At 38.6% G+C, this 19,417-nt stretch overlaps 3 protein-coding genes across 3 annotated transcripts in view; 2 read left to right on the top strand and 1 right to left on the bottom strand.

Moving 5' to 3' along the window:
- LOC145663632 (uncharacterized) overlaps positions 1-14,499 on the bottom strand; it is a 68,738-nt gene extending 54,239 nt beyond the window's left edge. Inside the window, exon 1 of the mRNA XM_081729733.1 lies at positions 14,414-14,499. The gene's annotated coding sequence lies outside the window, so the exon portion shown is untranslated. The remainder of the gene's footprint in view (positions 1-14,413) is intronic.
- On the top strand, positions 5,052-6,040 carry LOC145665215 (uncharacterized). The gene is made up of 2 exons (XM_081732499.1): positions 5,052-5,617; positions 5,965-6,040. Exons 1-2 carry the CDS (start codon positions 5,052-5,054, stop codon positions 6,038-6,040), a joined length of 642 nt encoding a protein of 213 aa, XP_081588625.1.
- LOC145665214 (uncharacterized) lies at positions 6,974-7,732 on the top strand. Its single transcript, XM_081732498.1, has one exon. The coding sequence runs from the start codon at positions 6,974-6,976 to the stop codon at positions 7,730-7,732; it is 759 nt and encodes a 252-aa protein (XP_081588624.1).
- Positions 14,500-19,417: the final 4,918 nt, after the last annotated feature.

Here is a 19,417-nt window from a genome sequence, read left to right as displayed (position 1 = left end):
TAAACGGTATACTCCAATACGGATTACTGAATCGACGCTCTACTAGCGGGTTTCTAAAGCATAAGGAGAGAGTAGAATTTTTTGCCATAGTGGCCTAATTCGTATGTATTCGAAAATGAAAGTCGCAATAATACCACATTGTTTTATTTTTTTACTATGTACTAACTGATCTACTCACAGCAGGATTAGTTAAAATGAACCTCCTTCAAATTTGTTTCTTCGTTACAAAAGGCACATAAATTCTGAGCTAGTTAAAAATGGATTGCTTTGTTTAATCGTGTAGCTCCTCTTTTCTGTTTGGTACAAATTCTATGTCTGTTAAAAATGGTTCTCGTTGGTACAAAAGGAAATAGGACAACCCCAATGAATGGCAGAAAAAAGTATAGAATGCTGATTCTGCTTATTACAAACTGATTAGGTCACCCAAATTTATTCCTCCTTCGGTTTCTTTTTTGTCGCTGGTGCTCCATTTTGTTTGTTGGCACATAAGAAAATAGTCCATCCAAATTTTATTCGTTCTTCACTTCTTTTTCTTATTTTGCTAGGTACAAAACTAAATATTCTACCCAAATTTATTCCTTCACTTTTCCCAGTTGATACATAAGGAAATAATCCAATCAAATTTTTCTGGTTCGAACAAAACTAAACACTCCATCCAAATTTGAGTTAGTTAGAAAATAGTCCTTCTTGCTACAAAATTGGAAATCTCGCTCAAGAGACCTTCGTTTGTTTAAATAGTACACTTCTGAGCCGGTTAAATTTATCCGATTGTTTGTTTATTTAAAATAGGACGTTATTTCTCATTGGTGCAAAATTGAATAGGTCACTCAAATTCACCCCTTTGTTTGTTTAAATATTAGAACATGGTCTAGAAAAAAATGGCATTTCTCATTGGTACAATATTCCTTCGTTTATTTAATTAGTACAAGAAGACATAAATTCTGAGGTAGTTGAAATATGGCATTTCTCGTTGATAGAAAATTGAGTAGGTTCCCTTTGTTTCTTTAAATTCTCAGCTACCTAAAATGGAATATCTTTGCTTTCTTATCGTTAGTCCATCCAAATTATTTTGAATAACCCAAAATGTACAGAAATTCTGAGCTAGTTAAAAATGGCGTTGTTTTGATTTTTTTCTCGTTAGTACAATAGCAAATAAGTCACTAAAATTTATTCATTCTTCACTTTTTCTGCTTGGAACAAAAAAAAATGAATAGGTCACAGAAATCTCTTGCTGACTCCGTTTACGAGTTATTAAGGTTTAAATATTTGACCTTTGACCTCGAAAGTCAGTACGTTTTTTAACGTGTACTAGTTGATGACCTATTACTAGATTTGGAAACCGCACCTCAATATGTGCCCCCGTTTTCGAGTGATTAGGTTTTAAGTACTTTAACCTTTTGACCACGATGGTCATTATTTTGGAACTTGTAGTACCTGATGATCAATTACTAAATGTGGCAACACCATCTCAATATGTGGGTCCGTTTTCGTGTTATTAGGTTTTAAGTATGTTGACCTTTGACCTCGATGGTGAATGTTTTGGATCTTGTAGTACCTGATGACCTATTACTAGATTTGGAAACACCATCTCAATGTGTGGCTCCGTTTTCGAGTTATTAGGTTTTAAGTAGGTTGACCTTTGACCTCGATGGTCAATGTTTTGGATCTTGTAGTACCTGATGACCAATTACCAGACTTGGAAACACCATCTCAATGTGTGGCTCCGTTTTCGAGTTATTAGGTTTTAAGTAGGTTGACCTTTGACCTCGATGGTCAATGTTTTGGATCATGTAGTACCTGATGACCAATTACCAGACTTGGAAACACCATCTCAATATGTGGCTCCGTTTTCGAGTGATTAGGTTTTAAGTATGTTGACCTTTGACATCGATGGTCATTATTTTGGAACTTGTGGTTGCTGGTGACCCGTTACTAAATGTGGAAACACGACCTCAATATGTGGACCCGTTTTTGAGTTATTAGGTTTTAAGTGTCATACAAACGACGTCCAGGTAAAAGTAGGTGTGGTATTGGTAATCAGCATGGTCGAAAACCCCCATATACCGAGTTTCATCCAAATCGGTTAAAATTGTCATAGAAAGGGCGTATCCCACATAAACTATAAGACCCAGGTAGAAATAAGTGTGGTATTCTTTACCAGCATGGTCGAATCGGAAATATAAATGTTTCTGCGCATGCGTGTTATTTCCAAGTGTGGGTGTATACTATGTTATTTAGGGGATGAAAAATAGGTCATAGTCTTTTATGAGCTGCTTGTTGCACGTAGTCTGCCCTATTGAACCGGAACCAGCACTGCAACTGGAACAGGCTGTAGTCTAGTGTAATTTTTCTGCGCATGCGTGCGATGTGTAATTGATTGGAAATTTAATTTTACTGCGCATAAGCAATCAAGTGTGTGTGTGTGTGTGTGTGTGTGTGTGGTTGTTATTTTTTTATTCTCTGCTCTATTATGTTGCTATAAAGTGCTCGTAAAAGGGAACGGGGGTGTTATGTCTTATTTTATGTTTCTGCGCATATGCGCAGTAGGTCAAAAATTGGTCTCCATTCTCTGCCATGTTGAAAAAAAGTGCTCATAAAAGGGAACGAGTGCACCCCTGCTATGTTAGATAGTCTTATGTTATATGTGCTATGTTATGTGTTCGTAGTCTCTGTGTAGTTTCTGCTATGTTAAAAGTGCTCATAAAAGGGAACGAGTGCACCCCTGCTATGCTATATATGCTATGTTATGTGTTCGTAAAGTGCTCATAAATGGGAACGAATCTTATGTATTATCTGCTATGCTATGTGTTCGTATTCTCTACTGCAATGTGGCATGTGCGCGGTACGTGAGTCCAGTGGGTGGGGCCCGGTGCCGACCAATCAGCGCGGTACTCCTAAAATGGCGGTCATAAAAGAGCGTGACCAATCGAAGTTAAGGGGGCGGGGTCCGGTGCCAGCCAATCGGTGGGGGTCCTGCGCCAGCCAATCGGCGTGAACGGGTCGGGGTCCGCTGCCAGCCAATCGGTGGGGGTCCTGCGCCAGCCAATCGGCGTGAACGGGGCGGGGTCCGCTGCCCGCCAGTCAGCGCAGTAGATACTCCTAAAATGGAGGTCGTAAAAGAGCGTGACCAATCGCCGTTAAGGGGGCGGGGTCCGGTGCCAGCCAATCGGTGGGGGTCCGCTGCCAGCCAGTCAGCGCGGTAGATAGGAGGTCGTAAAAGAGCGTGACCAATCGCCGTTAAGGGGGTGTGGCCTGCGCCGCCCAATCAGCGTCAAGGGGCGTGGCCGGCACCAACCAATCAGCGTCAAGGGGCGTGGCCATCCAATCAGCGTCAAGGGGCGTGGCCAAGGGGGCGTGGCCTGCACCGACCAATCAGCGTGAAGGGTTTGGCCGGGGGCGTGGCCATCCAATCAGCGTCAAGGGGCGTGGCCAAGGGGCGGGGTCACGTGACCTGCGCCAGCCAATCAGCGTCCAGGGTTTGCGCATGCGCAGTTGGAAAAAAACAGCCCCAAGTGACCCCACTCTACTTACGAAATTGCATGGAAGCTTCTTGTTGAACGCTACGAAAACAAACGGTTGATAGCTTCGACATATGTACGAGGGTTGCTCAATATCAAGCCAGTAATGAAAGAAAACGCTAAAGACATTAGACAATTTGTAAATACTGCACGTAGTAATTTTCAAGCCCTTGAAGCATTGAATTTGGACAAACCTTTGCATGACGTACTCCTAACACAACATTTAGTAGAAAAACTTGATTCGGCAAGCAAAAGGGAATGGGAAGCTGAGCAAAGTAGTGACTCCTTTCCATCGTTATCGGAATTATTTTCATTTTTAGAAGGTCGGTGTCAAATGTTAGAAAACATTCGTCCTACTCAATCTGAAAGTACTTATGACAACAAAAGTGTAGATTCCAAAGCAAAAAGAAAGAATAACAGTCAAGTGAATTCGTTTGTTACTGTGCTTCCAAAGGCATGTAATATTTGTCGTAGCAAAGAAAAGCATGCTGTTTTTCGCTGCCCAGAATTTCTGAGTGCTAACATTAATCAAAGAAAGGAGCTCGTGAAGCAAAATAAACAATGTTTTAATTGCTTAGGTAATAAACATCAAGTAAAGGCATGCAAATCAAGTACTTGTAAGAAATGTAATTTTAAGCATAATACACTGTTGCATGAAGATACTACTCAGGAGGCTACTAACAAAGACAGTTCAAGCAAAACAAATAACAATACTACTAGCGTACCTAAAGTTAAGGAACAGAATCAGGTTAAAGTTCAACCACAGGACTCTTATTGCTCATTTAAGATTAATTATGGTCAGCAAGTCTTATTAGCAACAGCGTTAGTTAACGTAACAGACACTTAAGGTCGTTTTCAACAATGCAGAGTGTTATTAGATGCAGCGTCTCAATCGAATTTTGTAAGCGAAGCTTTAGTTCATAGATTAGGTCTCAAGAAAACGAAAAATCGTGTTCCCATTAGAGGTATCAATTCTGTAACCTCCGAAGCTCAGTACAGTGTTGAAGTTCATATTTATTCAAGAACATATGATTTTAATGCAGTGGTCGATTGTTTAGTATTGCCAAATATTACAGGTTGCATACCTTCTAAGGATATTGATTACAGTAATTGGAACTTGCCAAAGGATATTTGCTTAGCCGATCCAAATTTTCATCGCTCGTCGTCAGTAGACATGCTTATAGGTGCGGGGTTATTCTACAGTCTCCTTGAGCCAGGCCAGAAGACTAGGAAAGGACATTATCCAGTTTTGCAGGAAACGAAGCTAGGATACGTTGTCGTCGGAAATATGCCTTCAATACCCGAAGAAGCCAACCAGTCGGTAATTTCATGTTTTGCTCAGATGGAGACAGACTTGGATACACAATTGAGAAAATTCTGGGAACTCGAAGATCTTCAGACTAAGATTTATACGCCGGAAGAAGAACATTGTGAGAAGCATTTTTTAAAAATACAACCAGAAATGGAGATGGAAGATTTATTGTCAAATTACCAAAGAAGGAAGAGAATGCAGCTTTAGGAGAGTCTTACAACATGGCACTACAAAGATTAAAGCAGCTTGAAAGAAGATTGCTACAAAATCCTGAGTTTCATAAACAATATGCCGCCTTCATGGATGAGTATTTAAGTTTGGGTCACATGCGAAAAGTTACAGAAGAAGACGTGAACAGCAGCAGCAGTTCTTATCTTCCACATCATCCTGTATTCAAGATGGACAGTACAACAACTAAATTAAGAGTGGTTTTTGATGCAAGTGCAAAAACGTCTAATGGCAAATCATTGAATGATATTCTTCAAGTTGGGCCAATTGTTCAAGATGACTTGTACTCCATTATTTTAAGGTTTCGGTTGTACCCAGTTGCATTTACAGCAGACTTAGAGAAAATGTACTGCCAAATATTAATTCATGATGAGGACAAGTGTTTACAACGCATCCTTTGGAGAAACTCAGTAGAAGAACCGATCCAGACGTACGAACTACAAACAGTGACGTACGGGACTTCGTCAGCATCCTTCTTGGCAACAAGATGTCTGAAGCAAATAGCGGAGGAAAATTCCAAGGAATTTCCAGGAGCAGCAGAAGTAATAAAGCACAATTTGTACATTGATGATGTGTTAAAATCAGTACCAAACGTGTCAAAGGCCTTAGAACTACAGAAGGATCTTATTAATATTTTAAGCAGAGCAGGTTTCAAGCTTTGTAAATGGAGTTCTAACAAAGAAGAAGTACTTCAAGGAGTTCCTGAAGACTTCAGGGAAAAACAACAGCCAATCATACTTGGTCAGCAAGACGGTGTTAAGACTTTAGGAATAGCATGGATTCCATTAACAGACAAACTTATAATTTCGAACAAAATTTGTAAACACGGAACTGCACCAGAAAGTAATGTTGCAATGACAAAAAGACAAGTCGTCAGTATAGTGTCATCTATCTTCGATCCATTAGGTTTAATCGCTCCAATTGTCATCAAATACAAGAATTTCTTACAGAAGTTGTGGAAGACAGGAATGGATTGGAATGACCCATTAGACACAGTTTTACAAGTTCAGTGGAATCAATTAATGTCTTGGTTACCTGCGATGGCGAAGATACAAATTACAAGAAACGTAATGTCTTCGGAGAACGTTAAGGAAATTCAATTACATGGTTTTTGCGATGCAAGTGAAGAAAATTTTGGAGCAGTAGTGTACATCAGGGCTACAGACGATCAAGGAAACATTGAAGTCAATTTACTTTGTTCAAAGTCGAAGGTTGCACCACTGAAGAAGCAAACTTTGCCTAGATTGGAATTATGTGGAGCACTGTTACTTTCGAAGCTAATAGACAAAACACTATCCATATTGAATATAGAGGTCAGTGGCATACACCTGTGGACAGACTCGACGATAGTTTTGTCATGGATCAAATCACCTCCCAATCGTTGGAAGACATTTGTATCCAACATAGGGTGGCTCAAATTCAGAGAATCACAAAAATCAATCAATGGCACCACGTGCCTAGTAAAGAAAATGCGGCAGACATAGTTAGTCGAGGAGCGGATCCCAATACTCTTATTCAGTCTCGAGAATGGTGGCATGGTCCAAAGTTTCTTCACACAGCAGAATGGCCATGTCAAGAACAAAATGAGCCAGCTAATATTCCAGAAGAGAAGAAAGTCATGATAAGTTTGGTGGCAGTTCATGAAACAAGCTTTATGAAAAGGTATTCATCGTTAAACAAAATGTTGAGAGTAGTAGCATATTGTTTGCGATTCAAACATAATTGTCTTTCCAAGAAATCAGAAAGAAAAACTGATAGTCTTGACGCTTCGGAACTTCGTTTAGCGTTACACAGATGTATCAAGATAGTACAACATACTACCTATCATGAAGAAATATTGAACTTGCAGCAACAAATGGAAGTTTCAACAAAGAGCCCAATCAAGGATCTTTTTCCATTTCTGGACACGGAAGGAATGCTAAGAGTAGGAGGAAGATTGGAACATTCAAACTTGGAGTACGACAACAAGCATCAATTCATCCTACCTGCAGGACATCATTTCACCAACCTGATAGTCAAAGAAGAACATAAAAGGTTGCTTCATGCAGGACCACAGCTTCTTATTGCATCTTTGCGTACCAGATATTGGATTCCAAGAGCTAAGAAGATGGCCAAAGCAATAGTACACAATTGTTTGGTTTGTTTCAAGTGGAGATCAACAAGTTCATCACATTTAATGGGACCCTTGCCCAAGGAGAGAGTAAATGAAGCAAGACCACTTGTACACGTGGGAGTTGACTATGCAGGATTCTTTTATGTCAAGCCCACGATTCGCAGCAAAATTCAAATGAAAGTCTATGCAGTGTTGTTCATCTGTTTAGCCACTAGAGCAGTTCACATAGAAATAGTTTCAGACTTAAGTTCTCAAGCCTTCATCGCAGCATTGAAGAGATTTATTGCTAGGCGAGGAAAATGCTTATTTATCTGTAGCGATAATGGTTCAAACTTTGTTGGCGCCAATCGAGAATTGCAACAATTTTTTGAATCCAAGACTAACCGAAAGGACATCCTGGAATACTCAGCTCAAGAAGGTTTAGAATGGAAATTCATTCCTGCCAGATCTCCTCACATGGGGTCATGGGAAAGTTCAATAAAATCCATGAAGTACCACCTACGAAGCAGGAACTGCAAGTCTGACATACGAAGAGTTGAACACGTTACTTATTCAAATTGAAGCCGTTCTAAATTCAAGACCATGGACAGCCATTTCCAACGATCCTACAGATCCAATGTATCTCAGTCCAGGACATTTTTTAATGGGAGCTACACTTCTCAGCCTTCCGGAACCAGATCTACTAGACGTGCCTATCAACAGACTAGGAAGATGGCAACGGATTCAACAAATGAAGCAGCATATTTGGAAACGTTGGTCAAGAGATTACCTCAACCAGTTACAACAAAGAAGAAAATGGAAGTCAGCTCAACCTAATTTACAACCGGGCATGGTCGTATTGTTAAAAGAAGACAATGTTCCTCCTCAAGTGTGGAAGTTAGGTGTGATTAAAGAAGTTCATCCGGGCAGTGATAATTTAGTGCGAGTGGCAACTGTGAAGTGTAAAAATGGCATTTTTCGGCGCAGTGTTGCTAAATTAATTCCTTTGCCCCTAGAGCATTAATTGATTGTGTCCAATCAAGGAGGGGGAGGATGGATAAGCTTGCATATGTGCATTATTTTTATTCATATTAGTTTCATTTTTTGTATATAGTTTAGTGGTTTTAGTGAATTCTTTGTGATTCTTTTAGTGATTTTTCTGGTGAGTTTTAGTGAGTTGTGTTTGCATTGGCTGGCAACAGTGCCTTCAGTGTGCTATTCAAGTTGTGTCTGTGCATTCGACAATGTGCTGCGAAGTGCAACTAGGCAAACACATGCATTCATAGTTTTAGAAAAACATATTTATTCATAGTCTTTAGAGAAACACATGTTCATTCATAGACAAGATTTATATGTTCTTAAGAGTGTTTTAGAGTGCTACTCAGTTTATGTGTGACCGAAGACAAAGTATGACAGTTTAGCAAGCAACCATGTGGTTTAGCAGCAAGCTAGCAACAATTAACTGCGAAAAGAAGTTAAGATAAGTAATTCATTGTACTAATATTTAAGTATTATATCATTATATTAACATATGAACAAAGCATGTCATATTTATCATATTAACGCATGTACTTTTGAATAAGAATTGAAGCAAGTAACAGCTAAATTATTCGTTAAGTCTTATTTCTCGTTCTTCATGATATCTGGGTGAATCAGTAAAATGGGTTTAATCATACAGTTCATTAGCTTTGGATGTGATATGTGTGATTTGTAAATAAAGTACATAAACATATCACCCCTTCATACATCATCAATCCACTAAACGCATTATAATTTTCTAATTGGCTTGGTGCATGCCCATTTCCATTTCATCTTTATCGTCTATAATGATCATGTCTTACTTTATAATTATTTTTACACTTAAATAGCCCATATCTCAACTCCTGGTTGAAAACAAAGCCATAATCTTACTACATCTCTTCCCTTACAGAGGACGTAACCCTCTTCGGGTAGTTGCTAGCACGAGCTAACAGAAAAAATCCAATGTGGCTCGAAATATATAGAAAATGCACCTTTCCCCCCCTTAAAACCGGAATTTTCGAAAATGTTGGCTCACGTGTCCGTCTACATGTAGTTAGGAGTTTATGCACAACGTGGTTCGGAAGTGGGCGTATCCCTAATTGGTATTTTCTGACGGTTTTAGGTTTTACCCACATTTGTTTGGTAACATTGCTTGGCATTGTCTGGTTACATTTTTGGCATTGTCTGGCAACATTGCTATCCATGTTCATTTCTTTTCTGCTGTTTCAGGGCGCAATTACCTGAATCAGACCTTTCCTGGCCACTGGATTGGAAGAGGTTGTGTATCCTCACCAGCTCCCGTTGCCTGGTCTCCAAGAAGTCCTGATCTGACGACACCAGGCAATGCTCTCTGGAGTTTCATAAAGTAACAAGTAAGAAAAATTTGATATCACACAACCCATGAATTACGAGCAGCTGTGGAACACGCCTTCACCCTCGTGACTACGGAGTATCTCCACAAAACATCTGCGAGAACTTGGCGCAGAATTCAGCTGTGTTACGACATGGATGGTGATCATACCGATGTTTATGACTCTTAAAACTCTTAAGATTTCAAGGTAACTGTGTACAGACATTCTATTATAACTAACACTATACTGTTAAAACTAAAGGAGGGTACGCCCACTTCCGTACCACCCTGTAAAGGTTTTTATGTTCCTAATATGAAGGGTTTGTTATTCTTCGCATTATTTTTGATTGGATCACAAACAATCCAGAGGGGAATTAATATCGCTTTCAACCTAGAGGGGAAGAAAAATACAAAATGTCCCTTTCTTCTTAACATGAGAATTTTTAAACGCGCTAAGACACATTTCCGCTTATTTTTAGTGAGGCAGGTATATGCCGAGCTTCGTCTCCTAGCTTCAGTGATTTTTGTGGTATTCTGTACTGGATAAAATATTTGACTCTCCTTTACCACACTTAGTACAGGTATTTTTAAAAAATCATTTCTTATTCAATCCTCTCATAATAAATGAAATTTTAAGTCCAAATATGACGTTTCTAGATAAATTAGTCTGGCCTCATATAATAGTATACATATATTATCTTCCCTTCTTCCTCTTCTACGAGTTAAATATTCGAAAATGTTGAAATACATGTCTCCCTTATTTTTAATGAAGAGTTTGTATAACGAATTTCACACTTACAACTTAAACAAATTCTTACATTAAGCATTTTCTTAGTAAAAAATGGGATATCTTAATATTATAAAAAAAATATCCCACTTATTTCTTTTACAAGCGGAATTTTCTGAAAGGTCGAAATATGTATTTATTATAACCATCTAACTAACTAACTCTATGGCCTATGGAACCCGGAGGTTCAGTGCCGCGTTCACAAAAGCTCTCCACTGACTTCTATCCTTAGCTAACTGCATCCAGTTTCTACTTTGTATTCCTATCTCTGCGAGATCCATCTTAATATTGTCCTCCCATCTGCGCCTAGGTCTTCCTAATGGTCGTTTTCCTATGGGTCTACCAGTCAAGACTTTGAAAGCGTTTCTACTTTCTTCCATTCTAGCTACATGACCTGCCCACCTAAGCCTCCTAGACTTGACGACCCTAACAATGTTGGGTAAACCGTATAAACTATGTAGTTCCTCGTTATGAAGCTTCCGCCATTCCCCATTCTCGTTCCTCTTGGGTCCGAATATTCTTCTCAGGATCCTGTTCTCAAATACTTTCAGTCTATGTTCTTCCCTCAGAGTAAGCGACCTTGTTTCACAACCATACAGAACAACAGGCATGATTATCGTTTTATATATTTTAAGCTTCAAATTCCTCGACAGAATTCGAGACGATAAGAGATTTTGAACCGAATAGTAACACGAATTCCCTGCTTTTAGTCGACATTTAATTTCTTCGTGAATATGATTTTCGTCTGTTAATATTGATCCTAAATATTTGAAAGTATCCACTTTATCAAAAGCATTATTTAATATTTTAACGCCTCCACAATTTGCCGTATTACGGTCCCGACGTACTTCCATGTATTTAGTTTTCTCTGCGTTTACCTCTAAACCCATGTCCCTGCAAGCGTTTAATAAGATCTCTGCATTTATTTCTACTGTTCTCCTATCATCCCCTATTAAATTTACATCATCAGCATATGCCATAACCTGGTGAATGCCGTTCAACTCTAGGCCCTGGTTGCTATCTTTGATTTTCCTTATGGCGTATTCCAGCACAAAGATAAATAATAATGGTGACAACGCATCTCCTTGTTTCAGGCCATTTTCGACGTGGAAGCTCGTGGACAAAAATTTTCCTACCCGGACTTTACTTTGGGATTCACTTAAACATATCTTAATTAATCTAATTAGCTTTCTCGGTATTCCAAGTTCTGTAAGAACGTTGTATAATGTTTCTCTCCTAACCGAGTCGTAAGCCTTTCTAAAATCAATAAATAGTTGATGTACCGGGGTATTGTATTCCCACTTCTTTTCGAGTATTTGGCGGATGGTAAATATTTGGTCGATAGTTGATCGATTTCGTCTAAATCCGCACTGATAATCTCCAATAATTTCATCTCCAATAATGTATTTATTATTATTATTATTATTATTATTATTATTATTATTATTATTATTATTATTATTATTATTATTATTATTATTATTATTATTTAAGGGTATATATCAGTGGACTACTTAGGATTAATTTTGAGTTGAGTTGAGTTGATTTTGAGTTCAACGTCCCGTTCAGCAGCGAGGCTATATGAGACATGGACCTACTGATTAACGTGGAATCCGAACCACATGAGCTCCCGCCGGCAATCGAACCCGGGTCTCCCACGCCATAGGCGTGGATCAATTTTGAGACAGACTGTACCAGCTAACGCCTCGAAAGGCAGCAAGAAGCCCAGTACTACGTAGAATCATTACTTTATAGTGTAGTATCTTGCATGGTTACGTTTACAAACACCCAACATTCGTTTCTATTTACAAACAGTAGCCATGTGCGTCTTACTATGGCTGCGGTCGACAGAGACAACACCGACACCACCAGTCACATGACAATGAGGACAACAGCGCCAACGCCTCATCTGGAGCACCAATATAACCGAAAGTATTCCAAGGAAAGACATCAATCTGCGACTGGCCATCCCTCCTCTAGCCTAACTCTGGAGTTCTAGGAGTAACCTAACCCAAATCCTCTAGTTTGCTTCCTAACTCTAAGCCTCCCATCTACCCTCTTAGCTTGCTTGGAGCTCTGTTGGGCATTCTAACATCAGTCACCTTCACCTAGCTTGCTTCGAAGCTCTGTGACTCTTATCCCCCTCACTGTTTGCACGGAGCATTGATAATCCTAAAATCCCCTGCACCTACCTTGCTTCGGAGCTCTATAGAGATCCTGCCCTAGGCTGTTCCGGCCTTGGGTTACCTCTCTTTATCCAGTATTAGAGAAATTACATTATAGGAATATTTTATTAATGTACTGTTCGTATTGTATTTTGCAATAAAAAACGGTAGTGGGAAAACGATTCCCGACTGTAATTTGCTCTATCTGTGCTCTACCTACACCTGCACAAGCAGAACTTTACAATGGAAATTGACAGTTTTAACACTATTATCAGTGGTGTACGCAAGGGAGGATTCGGGGTTTTAACTCTTTCAGCAAGATATAATGGAAGAATAAATATATACGTGTCCTGAATGAAAGAATGAGATTGAGTGCTTGAAACCCTCTAGATGAAACTCTGCATACCCCACTTATTATTATAATTTATATTATATATTTTAATAAAAAGTACCAAACAACTATGTCGCGATGTTCACGGCATATAATAAAGTGTATCATTTAGTTTTAAAACTTTGGGGACTACTGATTTATGAAAATGATTTTCACATCTCCAACTTAAGCGAATATTCACCACAACTACTTTCTCAATAAAGAAAGCGAAACTTGTATATCATAGTAATGACCATCTAAGAAGCACAATTTTCCAAAATGGTGAAATATGTATTCCATTTAATAGTTTAATATTTAATAGTTTATATTTAATAGTTTATAGTTTATACTATAGTATAAACTATTTATTTATAGTATAAAATATTTAATAGTTTATACTCTTAATTTCACGTCTCTAACTTAAGCGAGTACCCACATTTGGCACAGCGAAATTTTCGAAAACTGAAAATTTTGTTATATCACTCCCTTCGTAGCTCTCTCGTGAAGAAAAGGCTGTTGACAATTTCTAGATGAAATTAAGAGAAAAAATCTTGTCATATTTTTTTTTACAAAACGGGAAAAATTTCAACATGAGACGAGGAGAACTTTCCGAGAATCGAGAGACGATACTTCTTCCAGAATTGAGACGAGACAAGAGTTCTATAAAAAAAATATTAGACTAGACGATATAATCTTATTTCTCGTCTCGTTTCGTTTCGTGAAAAACACTACTGTCCACCACAAATTTACATGGTTTGGAATCGAACTATGGCCCGCTCTCACCAGAGGTAAAACGTCTACCACTGGAAGACCATGTCTTATTCTTTTGGTATCTAATATCGTCATGTCACAAGCTAATACTAAACTTGCCGAGCAAATTCGAAAAAGACCTAGACTTTAAAGCGGGCAATAATGCTCTTTAAGAGCCCCCTCATGGTTAAGCTGTTAGCGTACGCGCCTTTTGGGTTGGAGACCCGGATTCCATTCCCGGCGGCAGGAACTCATGCGGTTCGGGTCTCACGTTAATTTGTAGGTCCTTGCCTCATATATCCGACGCTAAACTCAAAATCAAATCAAGCTACATCAAATGCTCTTTAAGCAGGAATCAAACCCGAGTTCTCGAATACCAAAGACGCACGCACTACCCTTTCTGGTGAGGTTACACAACATTTTGTGAAAGTATTCCTAATTAAGAACAAGTAGAACAACTAAGAATCGATGTACAAATATTTGTGGCGTTACGAGTTTCTTTTTAAACATTCATTAAAGCCAATATCTGTATGCCCACAGGTAATGGTGTATGTCCACAGTTCATCTATAACCTACAGAAATGTCTAGGCACTTCTAAGATATTTCTGGCAAGGAACAGTACTTTATATCCACTATCTTTATTCAAGGCTACATTAAAACACAAGAAGTTGGTGTAAGAAAGATTAGAAAATACCTATCCTTATTACTATCATATTACATTATGCCAGGGACTGACAATAATTCAGCAATATGTTGCACATACGTACTTGAATCGTTCTTTAAAAGATATTCTAATATAAAAAGATTTTCTGCTACTTACATGACCTTGACAACAGGAGTCATGGAGTCTTTTAAGAGTTTCTTTGTGCTTCAAGCAGAATCCTTGCTGATTTAATGATGATAGAGGGTTAGGAAGAAAAAAAGATGGAAAGAAAAGAGAAAAAATAAAAAAGCAAAACAAGTGACGTCACGCAATTTCCAAGAAGTAGACAACCAGATGGGATTAAAAAGAACATCAGTTTCTTCCTCCTATGTCTTTCTCATGTGTGTGCTAAAAGGTCTGTCTGATTTTGGCTTACTTTTATGTTATATATTTACAATAAGCTAAAACTTATAAAAATAATATTATAATGGTTTTAAATTATTTTATTATTAAACGGCAAATGTAAACAAAAGTGTACTTATATACAGGTATTGTAAAATAAAGGTCATATTAATAGTATGAAAATGAGGATTCTAATTTAAGTCTGCTATATTCAATGACAAATATATTTATCTTCTTTGCCGCTTGCTGCAGTTCTAATTCATGTAAGATTTTAAACCTGTTGATATATTATGATTCCCGCATCATATTTCTTTATTTTTTCTTATTGATACGAGGTTTGAGAAGAGTGTTTAAAGAGGATAAACGCGTACGTATTAGGGATGGCCGGATCCGGATGATTGGGTCCGGATCCTTTGGATTCGGATCTCCGATCTGGGTCCGGATCCCAGATTTCGGATCTGGATCCGAATCTCGAATCTCGAATCTGGATTCGGATCTCGGATCTGGATCCGAAATCCGGATCTCAGATCTTGATTCTTATCCAAACCCACATATGACAGATATAGGGCCATTCCTACCATCTCCCACCAATCCTATAGGGCCATCCTACTAACCAGTGTTTGAATTAAACTTCCGAGCTAGAGGGGGATGATTTTGATAAATATATAGCAAGAAAATATTTCTTCCATGTAAAAATATCATGTTATTTCTGGGAGGCGGGTCGGGGATAAACTTTGACGAGAGGGGATTTCCCCGCCATCCCCCAACATTAATCGCTAGTAGTAATTTAAAAAAGACAGAAACAACAAAAATATCACATTTCGCAGCAATAGGGAGTCTTATTCGCTTTTCAGACCAAAAACAGAAGTTCATGTATTCGTGCGCGCCCGCGTGTATGTGTTTGTGTCGCAAAATAAAGTCCTAAATCGATGCTGTAATAAATTTCCAATTTACAAAGCTTTTCTTTTTTAGAAACTAAAGAAGGCTTTAATTCTCAAAATCAACCTTGAATAATAATAAATCTCATAAAATGTTTATTGCCCCAATCACTTTTTTGTTCCTGGAGGCATTAACGCTCAACTTAGAAAACTCAATAAATGTAATATCACTAAATATACAACTAAATGTAATTCGTAAATGTTGCGAGACTGCGAGAAGTCTCGCGAGACTTCTCGTGCGAGACTTAACCGAGTCTCGTCTCGCATGGTGTAGTCTCGTCTCGCATAAAATTTTCACTCTCGTCTCGTGTCTCATTTCGCAAATGCGAGACGGGACGAGACTTCTTGCGTCTCGCGTGCATCCCTATCCCGCATAATACAGTTCCTCCTCAGCCAATATCCCAACCAGTTTCTCTTCCTCCTCTTAACAATATCTAAAATTCTTCTTTTTTCCCCTTCTGCTAATATTTCTAACACTTCATTCGTTTCCCATTCAACACAGCTAATTCTCTCCTTTTTTTTCTCCACGCCCACGAAAGCCTGCAATTTTTCATCGCTTTTGCGTAATGTCAATGTTTCTGCCCCACAGAGTACACATTGCAATCAGTAAAGAAAATCTCAATATTTGATTGGAAGTTTAATACAAGGATTAGCTAATCGTGGTTGAAAAGAAAAATCTGACTCTTTAGAGTGTAAAAACAATTTTGCAATTCATGGTATTTCAATAATCTGTGCCGTCTTAATTTTTTCTTGCGTCTCAGGGGTAGCCTCCCCAGTTTGAGTGTTGGATCTTTTAAAAAATATAAACAGATTATGAAACGTTGTGATTTATCTTATAAGTAGTGAAGCGTGGGTACATTAGAAAAAAAAAATAAAGACCATCACCTATGTGGTACACTATCATCATACTTACCAAAGGTAAAACTATATTACATTCAGAAACATTCATTGTATTTCCGTTACTATTGGCGCATTGTAGAGTTTATTATCACTTATATCCAGAGTAAAATTTACCGAAAAGCATAAGATTTGTTAAATGCAAAATTTGCAAGACTCTTGCAAGAAAGACCAAGACCAAGACCAAGACTGGATGTGCAAGACCAAGACCACCCCGGTCTTGGTCTTGGTCTTGCATTTGCTCATCACTAGTTGTGAAATACTATTCTTATTTTTTTTTTTTTTGCTGAAATTATAACCCTTGCTCCCCCTTATGATACACATTTTATTCAAATTAATATGATAAAAAACCTTCAGAAGATGGACAAAAAAGAGAAGGAAAAGAATAGCCTTATTCCATTCGCCGAGAAATCACATATGCTGTTATGTAAATCCGCAGAACAAACACGTAATGTTGGTTGCATACATGCTTGTTGGAAACCAGGAAAATGAAATCTTTAAGTTTTACGTCGCACGGTAATGCCGATGAGACTAAAGGAGCCGGTGATGATGACAAATTAATGAAATGGTGGAATGAAGAAACAGGGAAAACGGGAGAACCCCCGAGAAAACCCACGCATACGGTGTTTGAAACCTCGGGAAACGTACGTACGTGCACTTTCACACACATACACAGCTAACGGGACGAAAAAGAACAAAAATTATTTGTATGGGATTAGATCTTTTGTACAAAATTTGGCGACTATAGTTGCCTCCTAACACTGCGAAGAGCTGATTACAGACACACTTCTTCCCTACACACAAACACAGACACATTATTTTTAATTATTATCGCTGTCCCAATCTACTTCTTTTTAAATATGTGTTAATATTCTGTAAACACCGCGCGAGTGTAAATTTTTTGAAAGAATTACGTAGATTAGAATTCTCGGTGTTAGTTCGTAAGTTTGGAGCTTATATTAAAAATATATAAAGGAACGGCTGGTATGTTTAGATTTTTGCAACCCAAAATCATCTTAAACTTGAATGTCTGATTTTTAATATAATTCATTTTTTACTTTTCCGTTGCGAAGTAATTTGATTTTAATCAACAATAGTAATTTGTATTGTTGATAATATTTCTTAGGATTACAGAACTACAAAACTCGTCCATCTAGTACATTGTCACATTAGAGTGAATGTTGTACCCAGAGTTTCATTTCAAAGAATGAGTAGAAACACAGCGAAAATGCAAATTAACTAATTTTTTAACATAAGAATTTCGAGTTCATCCGAAATATAGCCGTTTTATTTATGGTTTTGATTTAAGCAGGCCCGCAACTAGCCACCAAAGTTTGGGGGACTATAAACGTGTTTGGGTTACAGACAAGCCGGCAGCCAGCCCAAAAATGTAGGGGGGCGGGTAGAAGTTAGGGGGGCCCGACCCAAGCATAGATCTATTATATAGATCATTTGCAAACCTACCGTGAAAATTTTAGGGGGGAAGTGAAAATTTAGGGGGCCCGGCCCACTCTAGCCCCCCGTGGATACGGGCCTGGTTACACAAATCATTAAAACTGTTAAACCTCTCCACATTAATAATCAGAGAGAGTGTGTACATGGGTGAACCATAATTTTAATTATATTCTTTCACTCAAGCTACCTACTATGACAAATGAATGATGGAAGAATTGGTGGACTGATAATATGGTAAGAAACGAGAGGGCCCTGAGAAAACCCACGAACAGGATGTTGTACACCACAAACTTACATGGACGGGGATTCAACCAGGAACCCCACGCACCAGAGGTAAGCGCTCTATTACTGAGCCAACGTGTTCCTCCGAGTTGCTGGAAGAGATGGTAATCGGTGAGACAGATATCGGGTGAATATGGTGGGTGAGGAAAGGTTTTGTATTGTAAATCATGAAGAACTTGCACCATCCATGTGGTCGAACATTGTCCTCCAAGATGAAGACAACATACCTTGACCAGTGTTCCATATCTATCTTGATCTTTTTTTCGGACAAATTTGCGGTGCAATTCATGGAATTCAGCACTGTATTGGTGATTTCACTTCGAAGGAGAATGACATTATGAATCACTCCCATAATACTATACCAGCAAGAACACCTTCTGTGGGCGGAAAGAGGATTTAGGAAACAGTCCTGAACGTTGATCATGATACAACCATTGTTCTCACCGTTCACGATTCTGATAGCAGATTCATTTTTCATCAGAAGTGATAATCTGATGTAGGAACATTCCTTGTTATTCCTTACACCCAGAGAACCGCGCCCCTCCAGATGGCCGTTCTTGTTGTGCAGTATCAACTCATTTTCTTTCAATGCTACCGCAGACTGTGATAGTAAGATGAACGATAATGGTAGAATGAAGAAAGTATGAGAAGACAGGAGATCTCGAGTAAACCTATGCACACAATGATGGTTCATCACAAAGTTCAATTGGCGCAGACTGAGACCGAACCAGGAACCCCACACATTAGGGATAAGCACACTAACACTGCGCCACTGCGGTCCCAGGTGTCAACACATGATTAACATCCATGAGCCAACCTTTCACCTTACCGATTGCAGCCGACTGCGGACAGCAACGAATAATTTTCCAGGATCTGCTTCCATGGTATTTTTGAGAAGCTCCTCTAAACATAATGTTGGTCGGTAACCATTGTACCCATTTCGCTGTGTCTCGTGAAGGAAATTTGACGAATAAACAACGAATGGTGAGTTCATTTGTCATGACTGGTCCAAATTCACTGTTATTTTTTTTTATTTGGTATGATTCTGGGGTTGTACAGAATGTCCAAGTTTGACTTCATAAAAAAAAAAAACAATAAAAAACACAATTGTGTGTTCTCCATGGCGCGCTTTTATATGACCCTGTTAAACAAGGCACAACCTCCTGACTATCTGGATATTCCAGCCTGTTTGCTGGACGTGTACAGA

Source organism: Thermobia domestica, chromosome 11 (genome assembly GCF_964235325.1).
Source record: "Thermobia domestica chromosome 11, izTheDome1.hap1.1, whole genome shotgun sequence".
Lineage (NCBI taxonomy): Eukaryota > Metazoa > Arthropoda > Insecta > Zygentoma > Lepismatidae > Thermobia > Thermobia domestica.
This window is presented reverse-complemented; position numbering and strand designations above follow the sequence as displayed.

What these genes read in the sequence shown, in the direction of transcription:
- LOC145665214 (XM_081732498.1), top strand. Translation starts at nt 6,974, where the DNA reads ATGCTAAGAGTAGGAGGAAGATTGGAACATTCAAACTTGGAGTACGAC.
- LOC145665215 (XM_081732499.1), top strand. Translation starts at nt 5,052, where the DNA reads ATGGCACTACAAAGATTAAAGCAGCTTGAAAGAAGATTGCTACAAAAT. An exon ending in GAAGTAATAAAGCACAATTT is followed by an intron (nt 5,618 to 5,964) that starts GTACATTGATGA and finishes TCGATCCATTAG; the next exon opens with GTTTAATCGCTCCAATTGTC.